Source organism: Plasmodium chabaudi (genome assembly GCF_900002335.3).
Source record: "Plasmodium chabaudi chabaudi strain AS genome assembly, chromosome: 13".
Classification (NCBI taxonomy): Eukaryota; Apicomplexa; class Aconoidasida; order Haemosporida; family Plasmodiidae; genus Plasmodium; species Plasmodium chabaudi.
In genome coordinates, this window is record NC_030113.2 from 1218236 (window position 1) to 1239430 (window position 21195).

General features: G+C 23.1%; 6 protein-coding genes across 6 annotated transcripts; 4 read left to right on the plus strand and 2 right to left on the minus strand.

The window, feature by feature from the left end:
• Window positions 1-699: 699 nt before the first annotated feature.
• Window positions 700-4911, plus strand: PCHAS_1332600 (serine/threonine protein phosphatase UIS2, putative; the record flags this gene model as incomplete). Its single annotated transcript, XM_016799265.1, has 1 exon — window positions 700-4911. One exon carries the CDS (start codon window positions 700-702, stop codon window positions 4909-4911), a length of 4212 nt encoding a protein of 1403 aa, XP_016654579.1.
• A 1375-nt stretch (window positions 4912-6286) lies between these two features.
• Window positions 6287-7435, minus strand: PCHAS_1332700 (ATP synthase (C/AC39) subunit, putative; the record flags this gene model as incomplete). Its single annotated transcript, XM_731809.2, has 1 exon — window positions 6287-7435. The coding sequence occupies one exon, from the start codon at window positions 7433-7435 to the stop codon at window positions 6287-6289; it is 1149 nt and encodes a 382-aa protein (XP_736902.2).
• Window positions 7436-9671: 2236 nt separating this feature from the next.
• PCHAS_1332800 (conserved Plasmodium protein, unknown function) lies at window positions 9672-10692 on the plus strand (the record flags this gene model as incomplete). Its single annotated transcript, XM_016799266.1, has 6 exons — window positions 9672-9678; window positions 9826-9872; window positions 9962-10045; window positions 10220-10322; window positions 10444-10540; window positions 10671-10692. 6 exons carry the CDS (start codon window positions 9672-9674, stop codon window positions 10690-10692), a joined length of 360 nt encoding a protein of 119 aa, XP_016654580.1.
• A 963-nt stretch (window positions 10693-11655) lies between these two features.
• Window positions 11656-13767, minus strand: PCHAS_1332900 (ATP-dependent zinc metalloprotease FTSH, putative; the record flags this gene model as incomplete). Its single annotated transcript, XM_732142.2, has 1 exon — window positions 11656-13767. One exon carries the CDS (start codon window positions 13765-13767, stop codon window positions 11656-11658), a length of 2112 nt encoding a protein of 703 aa, XP_737235.2.
• Window positions 13768-16720: 2953 nt separating this feature from the next.
• On the plus strand, window positions 16721-17551 carry PCHAS_1333000 (cytochrome c oxidase subunit ApiCOX25, putative; the record flags this gene model as incomplete). The annotated part of the gene is made up of 1 exon (XM_737285.2): window positions 16721-17551. The coding sequence occupies one exon, from the start codon at window positions 16721-16723 to the stop codon at window positions 17549-17551; it is 831 nt and encodes a 276-aa protein (XP_742378.2).
• A 965-nt stretch (window positions 17552-18516) lies between these two features.
• On the plus strand, window positions 18517-20958 carry PCHAS_1333100 (conserved oligomeric Golgi complex subunit 6, putative; the record flags this gene model as incomplete). The annotated part of the gene is made up of 1 exon (XM_734844.2): window positions 18517-20958. One exon carries the CDS (start codon window positions 18517-18519, stop codon window positions 20956-20958), a length of 2442 nt encoding a protein of 813 aa, XP_739937.2.
• Between the last annotated feature and the right edge of the window lie 237 nt (window positions 20959-21195).

Consider the following 21195-nt stretch of genomic DNA (forward strand, 5'->3'; position numbering starts at 1 on the left):
ACATTTTTTTGGAAATTTAATAAAATTGCAATTTTTGTGGGTTTATGTGTGAGCAATCATCTAATGTTGCATGTCAATGAAACATGTAATTTTTAACATTATCTAATTATGTTGTTATTATATATAAAAAATTATATTACAATGTTTAAAAAAATTATTGTGTAATCGATTTTGCATTTAAACCACTATTCAAAATATTGATCTTTATATTATCCTTAACAAACTTTTAAAAATAGTGTTTTTGCTTTTAGTTTTGCATGTTACATGCACCAAAAATAAGTTCCATATATATTAACATAATAAGTTAAGTTACCATAAAATTGTTTATCATAAATGAGATTAAACACATGATGTGTATGTTTTTAAAGATTTAATCATTTATATTTTTTTACATTAATACATTGTAAACTGTTAATTTCCATACTTTTTTTAAACGGTGCGCGCTTTACAAAATTATAGATTTATTTTATGCCTATAAAATAATTAGTTAAATTACATAATAAATTTATATTTAAATTTTCGAACTTGCTATAATTTTAAGTTTTACATATAAAAAGGAGGGGGAAATGCGCACGTGGGCGTATATTACTCTACACAAAGAATAATATAAATATTTTTCTACATTTAATCTATTAAAAAGCATTGCTAGAAATATATATACCATTTTTGTTTTATATTATTTAATTAAATGGAACGGCAATGAATATCTCGAAATTTTTTTTAATATTCCTCCCCCTTGTACTATTTAAGTATCCTGCAAATAATGAATTAATTAATTATAATGTGATTTTAAAATATGATGTAAAGGATTTATTTAAAAGATTAATGCAGGAACAAAATGACAATACTGAAGGTGATAAGGATGAAAACCACGAAGGTAATAACGATGTAAACCATGAAGGTAATAATGATGAAAATCACGAAGGTAATAACGATAAAAACCACGAAGGTAATAGCGATAAAAATCACGAAGGTAATAACGATAAAAACCACGAAGGTAATAACGATAAAAACCACGAAGGTAATAGCGATAAAAACCACGAAGGTAATAGCGATAAAAACCACGAAGGTAATAACGATAAAAACCACGAAGGTAATAACGATAAAAACCACGAAGGTAATAGCGATAAAAACCACGAAGGTAATAGCGATAAAAACCACGAAGGTAATAGCGATAAAAACCACGAAGGTAATAATGAAGAAAATCATGAAGGTGATGGAGATGATGAATATTCCATCTATATAAAAAGTCACGGAACCAATGAATTTGATAAAGTGAAACATAAATACGCAGATTATGTACGCTTCTCCATTTTTAAGAGTAAAAATATATACACACACATTTTTAATGAGCTATTAGTATTTTTAGGCTCTCAATATGGTACAGAAGAAGAAATAGTGGTTCATGTAAAATTAATCGATTTATTATCTTTATTGTTTACCCATTATCGGGATAATCTAAGTAAATTTAGTCACATATTAAATAGTTTTCAAGATAGAAGCAAGCTAATGAATTCAGTGGAATCTGAATTTATGAATGAATTTATAAATGAAAGAAATAATTATATTTATGAAATGAAAAATGCACACAGTAGTAGCGATAATAAAGATGGTGAATGGATCGAAGCTGTTGTAAATAAAAAAAATATGTTATATGATAAATTTTTAAAAGAATGGAAAAACGATGGAGCTCGCTTTTACAGTATTCATAACAAAAAAAAAGCGTATATACCAAAAAAAGTTTTTCTAAATAAACAAAATTATATTCCCGATTTCGAAAGTATGGAACATGTAGATTTAGTATGTAAGCCAATAACTGATTCAGATACTGATGAGAATCTTATTGAAGAATTTGAAGATAAAGAGCTAAACACAAATGAAGAAAATGAAAATTCGGATAGTTCTAATAAAACAGACGGAAGTGATGTATGCAAATCCGAAAGTAAATATGATAAAAAAACGAAAAATAATAAACAAAATAAAAAAGTGAAACCTGGAGTTATCTATAAAATGAGAAATGATTTTTTTTTAAGTGATGCTTCATTAAATGTAATATCTTTAATTAGTTCCATAACATCAAATGAAGATAATAAAGTTGTTAAAAAATTATATACTGGTTTAAAAAAATTAGGAATAACAACATTTGATAACCTTGTTAGATATACAAATATTATAGGTATATTTTTTTCTTATGATATTTTTGATGAGTTGTATTTACAAATTAAATTAGTTAAAGAATATTTCGGGCTTATCCCAAAAAACAATGATGAGCTTTCTATTGTTTCAAAATCAAAACATCTATCTAAAATAAAAGTATATGGAAAATATAATATGACTGATGATGAAATGTTTGTTCCACCAAATTGTTTAAGTGCTTATTGTAAATTAAGGTCCGTATGGATGCAAAATCGAGATTTTAATTTTAAAATTGAAAAAGATGATTCGAATTCTATAAATTTTATGATGTTAGGAGATGTTGGTCGTGGAATTACAAAAGAAAATAGCTATGATGAAGAACAAATGTTAAAATTGATAGGTTTTAATGAGCTAAAAAGTACTTCTAATGCTATGAAAGATTGGCATGAAACAAACAATGCTGATTTTGTAATTAATTTAGGAGATAATGTGCCAGATGTAGATGAATTGGATTATTTGAAAAATTTTGAATGGCATAAAATAATTAAGGGATTATTTACTTTTAAAAAAAAAACTGAAGATGAACCAGAAGATGATTCATATTTATACCCAGATACTAATGATAGTATGCATGAATTTTATAAAGAGGTAGAAAAACAAATGAATAATGAAAATAAAGAGAAAACAAATCAACAAGATGATACATCTACTACTCCAGTCAATAATTATACTGACAAAAATGAGAGCAATAACAATTCTGAAAACAATAACGGTTTTAACGAACACATTAATGATAATACAAAAGATCCCAATATTGATAAAAATAAAACTACTAAAAAAGAAGGAACAGATGATACAATACCATTTTTCTCAATATTTGGAGAAAAGGATTATTTTTATTTTCCTAGTGAGCAAATACAAGAACATTACACAAAAAGAATTCCAGGTTACTTTTTCCCAAATAATTATTATCGTGTTAACTATGATTTTGTATATAATAATAAAGAGAAAAATGGGGTTCAAGAGAAATTTAGAGCATCTTTTATTTTTATTGATACATGGTCATTAATGATTGGATTTCCTATTATAAGAAATTATCGATCTTTCCGTGAGCAATACAATTGGATAAATACGGTCTTATTAGAAAGTGCTAAAGAAAGTGATTGGATTTTTGTGGTTGGTCATCATCCATTTATTTCTAGTGGTAGAAGATCAGATAATTATTCATTTGAAGAACTTTCATTTCATAATATCCTAAGAAACTTTTTTTTCTATTATAATATAGATGGATATTTTAGTGCCCATGATAATTTAATGGAATATATAAAATTTGGATCTCTTAATTTATTTGTTAATGGTTCATCCTCTAGAGTATTGTTTGATAAATCTACTATGATGGGTAGAGGATATTTTGGAAAAATGGTTGGCTCAATTTATCCTGTTGCTTGCTATATATTGACCACATTACACTCTGGATTAAGGCCTAAAGGTTGTGATATTAGTAAATATTCAAAATGGTCAAATAAATTTGATATTGGATTTAGTACCCACAAATTAAGCAAAGATGAGTTTGTAACTGAATTTATAAATTCTCGAACAGGAAAACCAGTTAGCCAAAAAATAGTTATAAAAAATAAAAAATATAAAAGAAGACATTTTTATGATTTAGAAGGATATGCAGATAATGGAATTAAACAATTCGAAAAACAAATCCACGAATTTAGTTCTAAGCATCCTAATTTTATTAAATATAAAATTGAAGAATTTAAAGAAAATGATAAAAAACTTAATATAATTATCAACAATTTAAAAAGTCAAGAAGAAAAAGATGCTTTTAAAAGCCTTATGTTTTTAAATAATTTAATTTTTGATATTTCAAATCATCTTTCTAATATTTCATTCAAGCAATTAAAATTAATGTGTTATCTTGCCAATAAATATCATACATTTTTTAATAAAAAACTTGTAACATTTTTAGTAGAAGAATTAAAAAATGCAATACAAAACATGGACGAAGATACAGCAAATGAGCTACTTAATGAAAATGAAAATGAAAAAATTCAGCCAAATGATAACATGTCGGAAGGAATGGAAATTATAGAATTGATAGAAGCATTAGGATATAAACCAGATGAATTCTTGGAAAAATATAATGCAATGACACAAGAAGAAAAAGATGCATTGAAAGAACAACTTGGAAATGATGTACCACTTGAAGATTATATAAATAGGGTAAAAATGTATAGTCATAAAAAAAAATTAAGTGCAGAAGAATTACAAGAATTTGAAGAAAACGAAGAAAATATTCAAATTGCAGACGCCCCAGATGAATCAAAAGATGATAATACAGACAGTCAAACTGGGGACAACAACCATCAGGAAAATAAAGACGAAATAGATGATATTATGAATGCACCAAATGAAGTGCATAAAAATAATAAAGCATTAGTAGAAAAGGAGAAGAATCTAAATGAACATGAATATTCCTTACTATTGTTAAGTTCTCTTAAAAGTTATGATGAAATGAAATATTCCTTAAATATTTTATCAAAAAAAGAAATTATTAAAAATGAAGCTCATCCATATGGTTTATATTATATAGAAAAGCATAAAACATTTTTTCAAGTGTCCTTAGAATTGTGCCCCGACATTAAAAGAATAATAGCAAATTTAGGACAAGTCGGAACGAAGCTAGCTTTCTACGATTATATTAATAATTTGTATAATAAGATAATGGATTTGAAAAATTCCCTTGATAAAATTGCTATATTTTAACCACTCCCAATGTATATATAATAGAATTTTTTTACGTTCAAACATTTTAATTTAATTTATATTCGACATCTTATATGATTATAGTTATTATTATCATAATTACACTGATTATTCCATTTTTTTAAATTGTTTACCCACTTTATCCTTATTAAAGTGCTATAACTATGAAGACAAATTCATTTTATTGTGGATTTTTTTTTGTATTTGAATTTGTTAATTTATATATTTTATATCGTTTATGGCTTTTAATTCAATTTAGAATAATCATATTTATATATTTCTTGTAAATTCATTAATTTTTTTTATACTATTTTTTTGTTGGGATATTCGTAATGTATTTACATTTCGATATTTATCCATTTGATTTTTGTTCATTTTCAAACTTTTTTTAATATGTATTTTGAATACAAAGTTTTGTAGATTATTTAAACAAATTCCATTTATAAAAAAAAATAATAAATTCGTTAATCAAGGTGCAAGGAGAAAGTTTATGCTAGAAAAGTTAGACATAAGCTGCTCATAAGTTTTACTTTCTTTTTTATTTATATTGATTTTAACATTATCATGGTTTGATTACTAAATTTAAACCAATATGTGAAAATATTAGAGAAATTTATGGTTATATATCAATTGCGAGGAAATTCCAAAATAAATATTCTACTCTATATATTTATTTACCTGCGCATAGTCATATATATCCCCCATTTAAGGTATATAGTCATGATAGTTCATTGTATATACTATGGTTTCATGTTAAGAATTTACAAGCTTGCAAAAGCATAACTTTTTATGAAGTTTTGTTCTGAGTTAATTTTATATACACAAACTACACGGCAAAAACATAAAAAAATAATTCGAAATTAAAAAAAATATTTAATATATATACACAGCTTATATTTGTGTGTAGATGCTGTATTGAGATACATATAGAATAAAGCAGCATGTGTATGATAAAAATCCACAGTATACGTATGAAAATATAACAAACCCCAAAAATAAATATAAAATAAGATAAAATATTAATAGATTAATTCCAGGGAATATAAAGATATATTATAAATATCTTTATGCATTATAGCAATCATAATAAATAAAGATGCAAACGTATAATGACCTTTAAATTAATACTAAAAAGAATGGGAGAAAAAAAATTAATGAACAAAATTTATAACAAAAATTTAGATAATGAAATATTGTGTAAATATAAGCATATATAGACATTAATGTATTATATATGCAAATACCCATACACTGTAGTAGTATATCTTTCTTGTTCATATTTACAAATATTTAAGAAATAATTTTTTGAGTATTGAATTTACGGATTTAGTAGCTTTACAACTACTTATATATATTCACTATTAATTTTATATTTCTATATTTGCGGTTCGAATATAGGAATAATGCTATCAATACAATCTTTTCTATTCATTAAAATCATATCTGAAATCCAAATGATGTTTCTAATTTCTTGTTCTTTTAATTTTACCCATGCATAAAATATTCCAAAATGACAATGTTGATCAAAAGCAGTTTCACATAATTTGACAAGTTTCGCATACAACAAATCTTCTAAAGATTTTATTTTATGATCGACAAATTTCTTTTCAGTAGCATTTTCATTTTTAATATAAAATTGTTTGCATTCTTCATATAAGTTATAATATACAGGATAATTTTCTAAAGCGGCTTGAACAGTTTCATTATTCCAGCATTTTCTAATTTTATCTGTTCCTTCAGGATATAAATACCCAAAACATGGAAACATATCATTTCTATCTTTTTGTAATTCAAGACTTAAACTCGAATTTATTGTGTTTAATGTAACAGATAACACTCTAAAATCTGCTACACTTTTTAAAATATGTCCCATAACTTCTTCTGTTTTACCTCCTAATTTTTTAATAAAATCATAAAAATCTTCTAACCATGCTTTTTTTAATGTATTTCTTAAAATTTCAATATCCATATCATTAAGTATTGTTGACATATTGTTTTTTTCATTTGATGAATTGGCTGATATATATTTATCAAAATAGCTACCTATTGGTGTATCAATCAATAAAATTTTTAAAACGTCATCATGAGAGTTTTGAACATCCATCGAAGTGATAGCTTTCATTTGTGGAAAGTATCCCAATGGATCAACACGTGATAATAATTCTTCAGGGGGTTTTTTATTTAATGTTCCTTGTATTAAACTTATAACATTATCTATCATTTTTTCTTTTGCAATATAATCTAGGAATGTTCTTAACGGCTCTTCAGCTTGGGCTCTTATATAATTAAACTCATGTGCCATTTTTTCTTTACATTTTTGTGCTATAGTTGTAACAGCAATTGGGGAAGGCTCATCCATCATAAATGATCCATAATCTGTGTCTTCTAAAACTAATTTAAAATCATCAAGAGTATCAACTTCGGTTAATTTCTTATATTCATCGGGGGTTAAAAAACTACTACGCAACCCTCTTAAAAAAGCTTCCAAGTATCCATTTTTTGAATTATAAAAACATAATTCCATCTTTAATATCTTCTTAAACCCAATATTATAAAACAAATAAAAATTGTATATATAGTTGTATATGCTTATTTAAATAAATATATTTTTCTTAATAATATTTTTATATAACAAAGTTTCAATTCTTATTTTCAAAAGCTATATGGTCGGTTGATATTGTTACATATATAATTATGATATTATATGCAAAGTAAATATATTATATAAATATTATAGCCAAATGTAGATACATATCAGCGTAAGGGCATCATGAGCGCCTATTTACATTCTTATATATTTTTTTTTGCTTTATTAAATTATAAATATTTGATTTTTGTAAATTGAGTTACAAAATATTATTTTGAATGTATAAGTTTCCAGGCTTTTGTACATAAAAATATATATCCTTGATCAAAAATGTTGCATTATATGATATTTGTATGTTATATTTATTTCTAGTAAAATTCTTAAAAATATATTAAAATTCTTGTTAACATAAAAATTTCCCCTAAACATAAATGCTAGCTTTTTTATATATTTGAAAGTTTTTTTTTACTTTCGTGTGCAAAAATTATATAAAGAAATGACTTCCTTTTCTCCTCTTTTAAAATTTAAGAAAATCAAATTTGAAACCTTTTAATTATATATTTTTGAAGAATAGGTTAATTAACCTTAAACCTTATTTTCAAACATATATTGCATAAAATATATTTATTTATATATTTCATAAAAATGCAAATTGTAAATAAAAAATATTATTATACGATTACCATTTTTTGGGGGGGGGAAGCAAAATAATATACGCGCAAAGAAAAAAAAAATGAATATAATTTTTTTTATTCAATTTTTTTTATTTATTAATTTCAACTTGAATTATATAATTTTCAATAACGTTTGAAAGAATAAATAATACCCTTATAAATACATATGTTATAACAGTTTACATATTTTATCTTTATTTAACGATATTAAATTAAATATTTTATTTTTGGCTAAATAAAAATCAAAAATTATAAATGTTTCTCGTGGGTCTTTTACCGCCGTTTTTATACGACATACATTTAAATATAAAAATAAATAGTATATATTTACATGTAATGCTTTATGTATAATTATCAAATACCATTCCCCTTATGATATTTAGAAAATAGTGAAGCATGGGACTTTACATGTAATTTTTTGTTTTATAACCTCGAATTTTTATGTGATTTTCCTTAACTTGATTAAGGTATTTGCTTTTGAACGATGTAATGACCAAGTATATTTTGGGAAATTTAATTAATCACATCCAAATAAAGCTTATAAATGATGTTAACAAATTTAAGATAGTTATTTATTTTTACACATTAAAGAAAATTATAATACTCTTATTTTAATTTGTTAAAAGTACCAATTTACTACTATGTGTAATTGATATATGGTGTTAGTAAAATCATATTTAATTATATTGTAAAGGTTTGGAAAAAAAGAATATATATATGGGAACATACTAAATTGCTAAGAGAAATATTTGATTCAAACTGTTTATTAAACAATATATAAGATCATATAGAAAATATAACATGCTTTATTGGAAACAGCGCATTTATTTTACATAAGATCCTACAAAAGTTATTACTTTTATTTTTTGTATTAAAATTTTATAATTTTTTGCTGGCTGGTATTTTCCCTTTTATTTTATTTATTTAGTTTTCGTGGGATTAATCTTAGCTTTATTGAATTGCCATATATTTTTCTTTTTTAAAATGGTATATACAAATAAGACTCAGCTGTGTGTAGTATATACTAGGATTTGTTTGTCTTTTTTTGTAGATTTTTTTAAATCCAAAATGCATTAAACAGTTTCATTGTTTTTACCAAAAACAATTTTGTGATATGCATATGAAATGCCAATACATATATTTTAATTAATTTAGGCGTTTCATTCTCTTTAATATAATTTTTAACACTATAATGTTTAATGAGCACGTGTAAAAATGTATGATGTGCAAGACAAAAATTGGGTATTCCCATTTAAAAAAGTAAATCAAATTTAATAATAAAATATGTTATTTCAACAAATATATGCAAATTTTCATTTTTTGGCAAAGCATTTATATATATTATTTATTATTACTATTTTCTATTTTTTTTAATACTATAAAAATTTATACGGATTAATAGAAAAAATACAAATCACTTAGACAATATAAATATATTAATAAGTAAATGTCTTATAAAATTATATTTATCGGATTTGTTTAAACTAAAAATAAAGAACATGAATGGTATCTCATATTAAAATAAGGAGCTCGTTGCGATCTGCTATTTATCTTAATATACACGAATATGTTAAATAATGTATATACATAAATATATATGTGATAAACAGGCTTAAAATTATATCTATTTATACTTTATGTCTGAATTTGTAGAAGATTTAGAATATATTAAAAATAAAAAATTAAATGAAATATTTGAGGTAAATAAAAAAATTAAAAAACTAAATAGGTGTCTTTAATTCCTTTAGTACATATTAAACATTTCCAAACTTTTTTTTAATAAAAAAAGAGATTATTAGGTTGCATTTATTTCAAAAAACCCCAAAATATTGTAGAGGCAATAATCCAAGAAGTGGACAAATTAGAAAAGGAAGTAATACAATAATGATTAAAAAAAGGGGATAAGATACTACATATTAGGAACATATATATCCATACATTTTCTGTGTATATTTCGTGTTTTCATATAATTATATTTATGCGAATATATCGATGCACCAAATAAGTCACACATTTGCATGCGATAATTTTTTTTTAAATTGTATAGAAAGATGTAAAAAATGTTTTTGATATTGAAGACATAAAATCAATGTACAACTTTTTAAATGTAGAAAACAACAAATATATGACTAAAGAGAAATGCATTTTAGGTTTGGGATAATTTACATTATAAAAAATTATTATTTACATATGCATTCATTATTGCTTCAAAAAAATTCTCCCACTCTTTCTCTTTCTTATTGTTTTTCCTTTTATTATATCAATTTAAAGGTTTAAGCCAATTTGTATTGACCACTAAGCAAAAAGAGCATATCGAAAAAACAGAAATAGAAGACAATGTCGATTTCAAAATGTTCACATCTCATGTGTTAGATAAAAATTTGATATAGACTATATAAAATCTATGCATCTACATATCATATCATTAAAATACTCACACTCACATATTAATATTCATATTTTATAAGTTTTTTATTTTTGTATTATTTTTGTTTTAGTGAAAATATTATTAATATGTAGAGAAAAGCACGTAAAATTGTAGCTTTATAGAAAACAAAAACAAAACCTATTAATTACCAAAGGATAACACTTTTTGCTTCTAGTAATTTTAAATAAAAAATCAGAAAAAATAATACACCCCCAAAATATATAGTTTATAATTATAATACAAATAATTAACCATATCATCACAATCTATCTAGTTCTTTATTTTTAAATTTTTATCAAATAATCAAGAACTTATGCATAAGCAGAAGTAAAGATTTTACATAATTAAAAAAACGAAAAACAAACGATGCAAGTTGATATCCAATTTTCGAAGGTACTATTATATGCCCAGTTTAACATCCAGTAAAAATATAATACCAATAGAGAACAAAATTGGGGTATAAAGGAATGATTTGTGCCCATATGAATGTGCTTATATGCTATATTTTTAATTAACATTATTTTACGTTAAATTGTAATGCTTTTTTTAATTGTAAATAAAAATAATAATATATTATATCATAGACAGATAAATTATATAGTAAAAAAAAATATAATTTAATAAATGATAAATTTAAAAAAGTCTGAAAAAAAAAACTAATTTTAACAGATAAAAACATAAATAATAGAATGTGAAAGAACAAACAAAATAATTAAATAAAATCAATAATATAATGGCATCATCCAAGCACATATATATGTAGTTATAGATGTTTTGGCAAGGCCTATCTATATCTTTCCTATATATATTGTATGAATAACAAGATTAGCATTTCGCAAAACTAATATAATAATAAAAAATGAAATGATAAAAAATAAAAAACACATATATGTGCATGTTATTAGGTGGTTATAAGAATTGTAGGATGAAATAAAAATATTAATTTAAACAGTAAATAACGAATTAATACAATTATACCAATAATGACATAAAAAAAGGAGTGGAATTTGATGTATTCCCACATATACACATATAACTGAATTAATATATATATATTATGAAATTCTGTTGTCCTTCAAATTAAATTCCTTTTGTTTTAATTCTCTATTTTTTCGTATTTGATCATTTTTTCCTTGCATAGCCAATTTAATTTCCTCATTTGTTAAGGTTTCAAATTCAACTAATGCAGAAGCAACTCTATGTAACTCATCAATATGTTGATTTAAAACTGTTTTTGCTCTGTTATACGAATCTAACAATATTCTTTGAATAGATTTATCTATTTTAATTTTCATATCTTCACTAATATTTTTTTTATCTTGTAAAAACATAGATATATTTTCTTCGTTTATACCGACTCCATAATTCATCACAAGTGATTGAGCAATATGTGTAGCTCTTTGTAAATCACTTGAGCATCCTGTTGTTACATTATTTTTTCCAAAAATAATTTCTTCTGATACCATACCTCCCATTAGTACATCAATTTCACTTTGAATGTCTTTAATTTTTTGACTATATTTGTCAGTAACTGGTATTTTCCAAGTAACACCTAAAGACATACCTCTTGGCATAATTGTAGCTTTATGAACAGGGTCTGATCCTTCTGTATAAAAATTAACTAATGTATGCCCTCCTTCATGATATGCTGTTATATTTTTTTCTTCGTCACTTAATGGTGATTTTCTTTGTAATCCAACAACAACTCTATCAAAAGCTTGTTCAATAGAATTCATATCAACTGATTTTTTCCCTTCTACTGAACATTTAATAGCTGCTATATTTAATATATTTTTTAAATCCGCGCCTGTCATACCAACAGTTCTTCTAGCTAAAACATTTAAATCGACATCTCTTGATAAGAGGATTTTATTACTATACATTCTTAAAATTTCATATCTACCATTAATATCAGGTAATGGTACTACAATAGTTTTATCTAATCTACCAGGTCTAACTAGTGCTTTATCTAAACTTTGTGGAAAGTTGGTAGCACATATTACGACAATTCCTTCATTTTGTTCAAAACCATCTAATTCAACTAATAATTGATTAAGTGTCATTCTAACTGCGCTATTATCTCTATTACTTCTTTTAGAACCTACTGCATCTATTTCATCAATAAAAACAATACAAGGTGCATGCTTTTTTGCAGTTTGAAAAAGCTCTCTTATTCTTCTTGCACCTACACCAACAAACATTTCTTCAAATTCTGAACCAGATGCTTGGATAAAGGGTACATTTGCTTCCCCTGCAATAGCCCTAGCAATTAATGTTTTTCCTGTTCCAGGTTCACCTGATAATAATATACCTTTGGGCAATTTTGCACCTATTTTAGTAAATTTATCTGAATTTTTTAAATAATCAATTATTTCTTGAAGTTCTTGTTTTACTTCATCACATCCTTTTACATCTGCTAAAGTTACCTTTACATTCTCTACTGGAACTACTTTTTTATTTGACACGCCTATACCCTTTTGAACATTTTGTGATACCCCTTCTAAATATACGCTTGCTGCTGCAACTAAAATTAAGAACCCAATAGTTGATTTAACTACCCCCCATATGCCTTTTTTATTTGCATTTATTAAGGACACCTTTAAAGGTATTTTGGGGTCGATTTGTAAACTAAACACTTCGGAATGAATACCATTTTTTTTATCATTATAATTATTTGTATGTCCTGAATGGGACATATTACTATAATTAGGGTCTATATTTATATTATGTGTTTCATATATATTTGAGCGTTCACTGTTTATCCCGCTTATATTATTATTTCCATCCTCCATAGATCTTCTATAAAAATTAGATTCGCTATCATATTTTATGTTATTCAGATTGGTATATTTTAGTTTATTAGTATAAACTAATGCTTTTATATATTCTTTTGTTGTACTTTCATTTTTAACAAAACTACTGTTTTCATAATGTTTTATAACTTCATTCGGATTATGTAAATTTGCTTCTTTATAAAATTGTAATATTAAAAAATTATCATTAGGCTTATAACGAATTTCTCTTTTCAGTCTATCTAGCCTTTCTGTATTTAATACACTAAAGTATCTTTTTCTATTTAATAATCTGTTTACATCTGGAATATTTTTTATATATAGAAAATTACTCCTTTTCAAATCTAGTACAACAATATTACGTAGGAGTAACATTTTTTAATAGTATATATGTATATATTTTATTGTCGTCTTCTTCCCTTTTCCTTTTCTTATATTATTTTTAAATCAGATTCACTCATAAGTACATGAATGCTATTTTATGTATAAATAAGCTTTATATAAGAAAATTATTAAAAAAAAATTATACTCCTTTAATATGTGATATTATACTTCATTTGGAGTGTTGTTTTGAATTTCTTTCTTCAATACAGCATTTATAAATATATTTTTAAAGTATTTATTATTTATATTTTATTATAACAATGACTATATTGGTAATACATATTAATTATGCTTATCTATAAATTATTCTTTTATAATTCGATGGCCCCAAGCATTTTCGTTTTTTATGTTTTTTAAAAAATATCTTCAATTATTTACCTTCTTAAAAAACAATTCACAAGTAAATGTGTAATTTATATATATTTTTTGTCATTATTCACTCAAACATAAAAATTAACATCAAAAATTGGTATAAAAAAATTAAAAAAAAAAATATATATAATAATGTGGAAAGGCGCGCCTGTTTATATGCATTAATTAAGATCGTATATATATTCATGTAATATTGTATTGTCCCATATGTTATATTTTAATAAATATATATCTATAATTTTATATATTGCATAATTAAAAAAAAATTATCTATAATTTATATATATGAATCATTGACTTTAATATATATTTATTTATATATTAAAATCGTTTAAGTATCTATGCTTAACAACGTTTTATTTTTATTCCTTTTATATTTTATATATTATCTCATAATTTAACATATTTTATTATGAAATGTTATTGTTGCTAAAGATATTTAATATATTTGAGAATTGACTTGCTATATATGTTATATTTATTTTTCAATGATTGTCCTTTAATAAGGAAAGTTAAAGAATAAATAAAAATAATAGCAACCATATAAATGATCTCATACTTATTATGGATACCATATAAGGATATATGCATACAACTGTATATACAGATGCATTATAAAGAAAATATATAATAAAAATACATACGCATATAAGTTTGTATAAATATATATTGTCCTATAACACTTAAAAAAATTTTTATTTAATTTATTTTCACAAATAATAATAAAACTGCTTATTTTTTATTATAATGTAAGCTTATATTATGATAAAGTTGCAAAAAAACGAAAAGGTCGTTGATTTATTGATAATTTCCTCATTATTAATGCTTAGTATTAACTATTTTACTTTTCAAACAAAATTACTTATTTAAAAGTAACCTTCATTTAATGTCAGTTCATTATAATATAATAATTCATGCTACCAATTAATATATATGACAATAATTTATTGTTTTGGTCAATATATATTTAAAACTTATAATGATAAATAAAAATTTACAACCTCGAAAGATGAACAATAAAAAGCTAAATTAATATAAATATATCGTGTATATATTAAAAAATATATACATTCATGTATCCATTTAAGGCATTGTTTATAGTTATTGGACTTTTAATTTTATTCCATATTCATGTTTCCAATATTAATCGCGATAATTTTATATAAAGGTTGTATTCACAATTTACTATAGCTATATATAGAACAGACAAAAGCATCGTATCTTAAGCATTACAATATGTAATAGGTGTAATTTCTAAAGAATTAATACACACAAAAAGGGGAAAATATAATTCCAATTGTTTCATATACAACATATAATTTCTTTCATTTTTTATGTATGCTTTTATTGTCAGCAAATTGAAAAAGAATTCAATATATGTTCATTATATGGTCTTTTTGATTAATGTCCTTGAATCAATATCAAATTTTAATAGAATATCATTCAAAAATGAAAATGGAAAAATATAACTTCATTTTCATGCTATAATTTCACAAAATACACGAAATAATGTATGCAAATCATATATATATAGCGAAATGGTTCAGCTATAATATATTTTTATAAAATAGATCGAATATGATGAAGCAAGTGGAACCTTATATTTTTCAACTAATTGTTTTTTATATTAAAAAATAGCATAAATGAATACCCCATCGTTTTTGTTTTCAAAAAATTTATATCATTATTGAATAAAAATCTTTTTAAAAAATGCTAAAAAAAGGAAAAAAATTAATATAATATATTTTTATATTAGCACTTTTAATGATGAAGCTATTAATTTTTTTTTTATATAAATATTATGCTTCAAATAATGCGAACACTAAATGCATAAATATTAATTCCTTAAGGGTAATATTTATACTATATATAAATATAAAATTTTTATTTTTTCATAGCATACACTAAAAAACAAAATTAGTATATGCACATTAAAATAGCATTCCCGAGTAATATAAATTATATATTTGTTTTTTATTAATTCCCTTTTATAGTAAAAAATATAATGTTCATTTATATGTTTCATTACATTTTTATTATTTTTTAGTGTATATATAATAGTACCATTTTCTATTTGCTTTATAAAATAATATATCAAATTATATATAGAATAAATTCCAGAATAACCACTGAATTTATACAAATTTGGAATTATTATATTTGAAATGTAAATTTATATATATTTTTTACTCTGTACTCAATGGAATGTGTGTAATATATATTCTGGTCATTTTATTGGTACAAATGTTTTTTAATATAAATTTTTTATGCTAAAATATTATATATAAGAAAAAAAACAATATATATTTATACTATTCATTTATTTATCGTAACTATATTTGGAATTGGCAAATGCGCAGATGAAAATAACGTTATAATAAACAGATGGATGACCGAGAAATAAACACGCCCTAAACCAATTAATATATACATATATATATATATACCAAAGGGAAAAGGGCTATAAAGAAGTTAAATACCGTTATAATAGTAACTAAAATAACGTAATTAAAAGACCAATTAAATAATTTCAATATATATCGTGAAATAATAACAATAATAGCTGATTAAAATGACGTGTATACGAGATAATGTGCTACAGAAAGCTTTAAAAAATGGAATAAATTTTAACTCTAATATTTTTCGAGATATACATGAGAAATGTGGAAATAAGGTATTTTCAAAATCGTTTATGACATATAATAACTATTTAAAGAATGCCTCCCCTTGCCACAAAGCAGCTTTCACTTCCGCAAATATAAATACAAATAATTTGTTATTTCAAACAAATTTAATAAAATATTTTTCAACATCACCTATTCAGAAAGGCAAAATAAATAAAAACGATATATCATCTGATTATTCAAAAAACAATTTATCAATTCTTCAAAATCCAAATGTATTAGTATTGTTTGATAAAAATGCGCCCGAAACAATTGGACAAAAAGTTTACAGATATTTAGATATAACTGGTTTTCTTACAAGATATAATAATAGAAAAGAATGGATTCTTGATTTAGATCCATATACTAGGTTATCAGCCGTTATGCTAACAGAGTATGAAAGGAAGTTAATTATATTTTTAAAATTCCATGTGTACTTATTATTTGTAATATGCATGTACTTATGGTACCATGCACAAGTTCATTTCACTATGAAACCGCCCTGCCCCAAACCATATGCATATGGACATCTAGATGGAAGAAAAAGAGATTTTACATGGCACGGAAAATTATTTTTTATTTACCCAAAGACTCGATGTAAAGAGTGTAGATGGTTAGATATTCAATGCAAAAAAGAATGCTTTGACAAATTAAAACAAGAAGGTCATAAATTTTTTATCAATAATGGGGATCCTTTATCGGTTCCTAAAACTGTATTATATCCACCACACTTTCACTAGCTACTAAAAATTTTAAATAAATAATTGTTTTTTACTTTTTTTTTTTAATACTTTGATAAAATTTTGTGTGCATATAATAATAGATTATAGAATAAATAAATTTAATCAAATTGTTAACCTTACGTGGGTTTATGTACACAAATGTAATATATTTAAATTTATTTATGTATTTATTTTTTTTTTTTTGCTAAAACTAAAAAAAAGGTATATATTGCCACCACATTTTTTATCGTCCCTTTACATTAAAATTAATTCATTCATTAGATTTAAAACAAACAAATCTCAAATTATATGTAACAAAACAATTATGCGCAACTATATAAATTTAAACCCGCCTATATTTTATATCTATCCTGTATAGGGCATCAAATAAAATAAAGTATATATTTTATTATGAATTTTATTTTCTCAAATTCATGTTTTGGAATTATTATAAATATAATTGTATTATATTAAAAGAAATGGGGGATTTGATTTATACATGTTTATCCCTTTGTTTATTTTTATGTTAAATTATACAATTATTTATTTTATAAATTATTATTATTTTTATACTATCAACTTATAGCATAAAGAAGGCTTTTTAGGATTTATTATTTTGAGCGTTCCAAATTTTTTAAGTATAATATTTCCCACAAATATAATGCTTAAATAAACTATATAGGGAAAAAGAAATATATGCGTATAGCAATTACTCAATAATAATTAGAAAATATTAATAAAGCACAAAATTTATCATAATATAGTGTAACATATTCTTATAGAAATAGATACAAAATCAATGTAAATATGCTTAACTTTTGTGTGTATGTAATTATCGCATAATGTTATCTTCCCATATTAGCATATATCCCCACAGACGTATATTTTAATTCATACAATTTTAATGAACCAGAAGGTATATATGGCATAAATATTTAATGTATTATGAATAGTATACAATATAATAACTTCCGCTTTACAAAATGAATATAAAAATAAATAACGACCTCGATTTTAATGCAAGTTGTGATAAATATAAAGAAGAGTTCGAGAATTTGAAAAGCTACAAAAGCAGCTTCAATAAATATGATGTACTATATAATGATATAGACATAGAGTCAAAAGAACTCAAAGAATACAAGGATAGGATACAAATGATAAGTGACGATTCATTTACACTTTTTGAAGATATCAAAATTAAGTTAGAAAATTTTAATAAGTTAAACGAAGAAAAGGAAAATATAATTTCCCAATGTTGTGAAATGACTAAAGGGGTTGTAGATGAAATAAGTAAATTAAAAGCAAAAAAATTTAATATTCAAAAAAAGGAAATAATTTGTGAGAGGATTTTAGAAGAATATAGTTTAAGCCCCTTATGTTATAATAATTTAACAGACATAAAAATATCATTAAATATGGAATTTTTTGAACACTTAAAACAATTTGAATACACAAAAGAAAGTATAGCAAAATTATTAAATGAGAATTCATCTGATAAATTGGGTAAATTTTACTCAAAACATTATAATAAAATTTTGAATAAAGCTTGTAAAAAAATATGTTTACATGTTATTAGGGAAGATAATAAACTTTATATAACGAATACAAATTTTATTGATTTATTATTATTTCCTAATAATGAAGAACATGAGAATAAAAAAAATATGATAAAAAATCATATGGACAATTTTTCTCCACTAACTAAATTATGTTATAAAATTATTACCGAAAATATAGAATACTTTAATATTTGTCTAAACAATTTTGTACACTTAAAAAAAAAATTGCTAGCTAAAAAATATAATTATTTAATAAGTAACAAGGATAAGTTATATCTAAGCACAAGTCCCGAAGTAGTAGATATAAAATATGATTCTTTAGAAAATTTTAAATATTTTTTTTCTGTTGTATATTATCTTATAACTTTAGAAGACATATTTTTTCGAATATTATTGTTATTTAATTTTGATAATAAAAATGACACATTTTTATATATATCCGCACATATTGAAAATATGCACAACAGTTTATACAACATAAGTGATACTTTATTTGTTTTATATAAACAATTTATTGAAACGAATATAAATATATGCCCTAAAAGTTATCAATTCTATTATAAGTTATTTCATATATTAGATGCTTTTGTTTTTAAATTAAAGCAGTTTCAAAATAGTTATGATGGTGATCAAGAAATTAGAAAACTTATATCAAAATATTCCATAGAAGCATTTAAATATAATGTTAATATAAATTATGACGAAAATAATCACATGGACACACCGAATTTAAGAACACGAAATTCCTTTTTATATAGCACCACTGATAAAACATCCCATTATAATAAAATGAATAAAAACATGAACGAAAATAATTATTACATAGATTCGTTAAATCAAAGTAGTACTATAAAACTACAAGACACTAAACATGAAACTGATAATGATACAAATAAAAGAGAAACTGCAGAAAAAAGAGATGATAAGTATCAGTTAGAATATGACGAAGAAAATGATGAGATAAGTTCCTCATTTATTGAAAAGAATGAAGATAATAATTTAACACCCAAAGATGCGAAGGAAAAAAATGAAAGTAATACAAAAGGTGCTAAAAAAGATAATAGTGAAATAATTAATAAATTAAATGAAAAAAAAAATAGTTTAGAAAAATATAATTGTAAAATATTAAATTACACTCAAAAAATCCAAAAAAAAATCGAAAATGAATTTATTGCATTATGGCAACAAGATGTTGTAACATTTTATATAAATAATATCAAAAAAATAGAAAACAATTATTTTGATAATTCAAGACTTTACATAAAAAAAATCTTGAATTCTCTAAATGATCTATACTCGATATATAAAAACAGTGTGTTATTTAACACCAATAATAAGGATCAAAATTTTCAAAATGTGCTTGATATTACCATTAATCCATTAATAAATAATTCCTTAAAATATAAAAACCAAAGTGGTGAAGCTGATTATCATATATTTATTATAAATATATTTATATTTATACAAGAAAATATTAAATCATTTGAAGGGTCAACAAAATACTGTGATTTGTTAACTATTATTATTAATGAACAAAAAGAAAAAATATTACATTTTGAAAAAGACAATTTAATAAGTTATTTAAAGATAGATAAAATTAATAAAAAGATAAAACCAAACAATTTAGAAGAAACAAAATCCATTATAGATAATTTTTATAAATTTGTTTTTTCTGAAAACTTTAATAATTTTAATATTATAAACCAAATCGAATCCAATGAATTCAAGGATAATATAAAATTAGAAATATTTCGTCATATATATAAAGAATATGAAAGTATTTATGAAATATATTTAAATGATGGCATACTAATTTATACACCTAATCAAATAAAAGAAGTTTTCTTAAAAAATTATGACCCTTAAAAAAAAATAGATGCTTCTAATATGAATTAAGCATATATGAAAACAAATTTAATATTATTATTAAAAAATTAGCATGATAAATAGAATATGTTTCTATGTATGCTATTAATTTTTGAATGCTTATAAAATTTAGACACTCACACAAAAAAAACAAATGTAGATATAATTATACACATATAAATTAATGCAAAATGAAGAAACACAATGTAAATTCCGAAACAATGTGATTTTGTATCC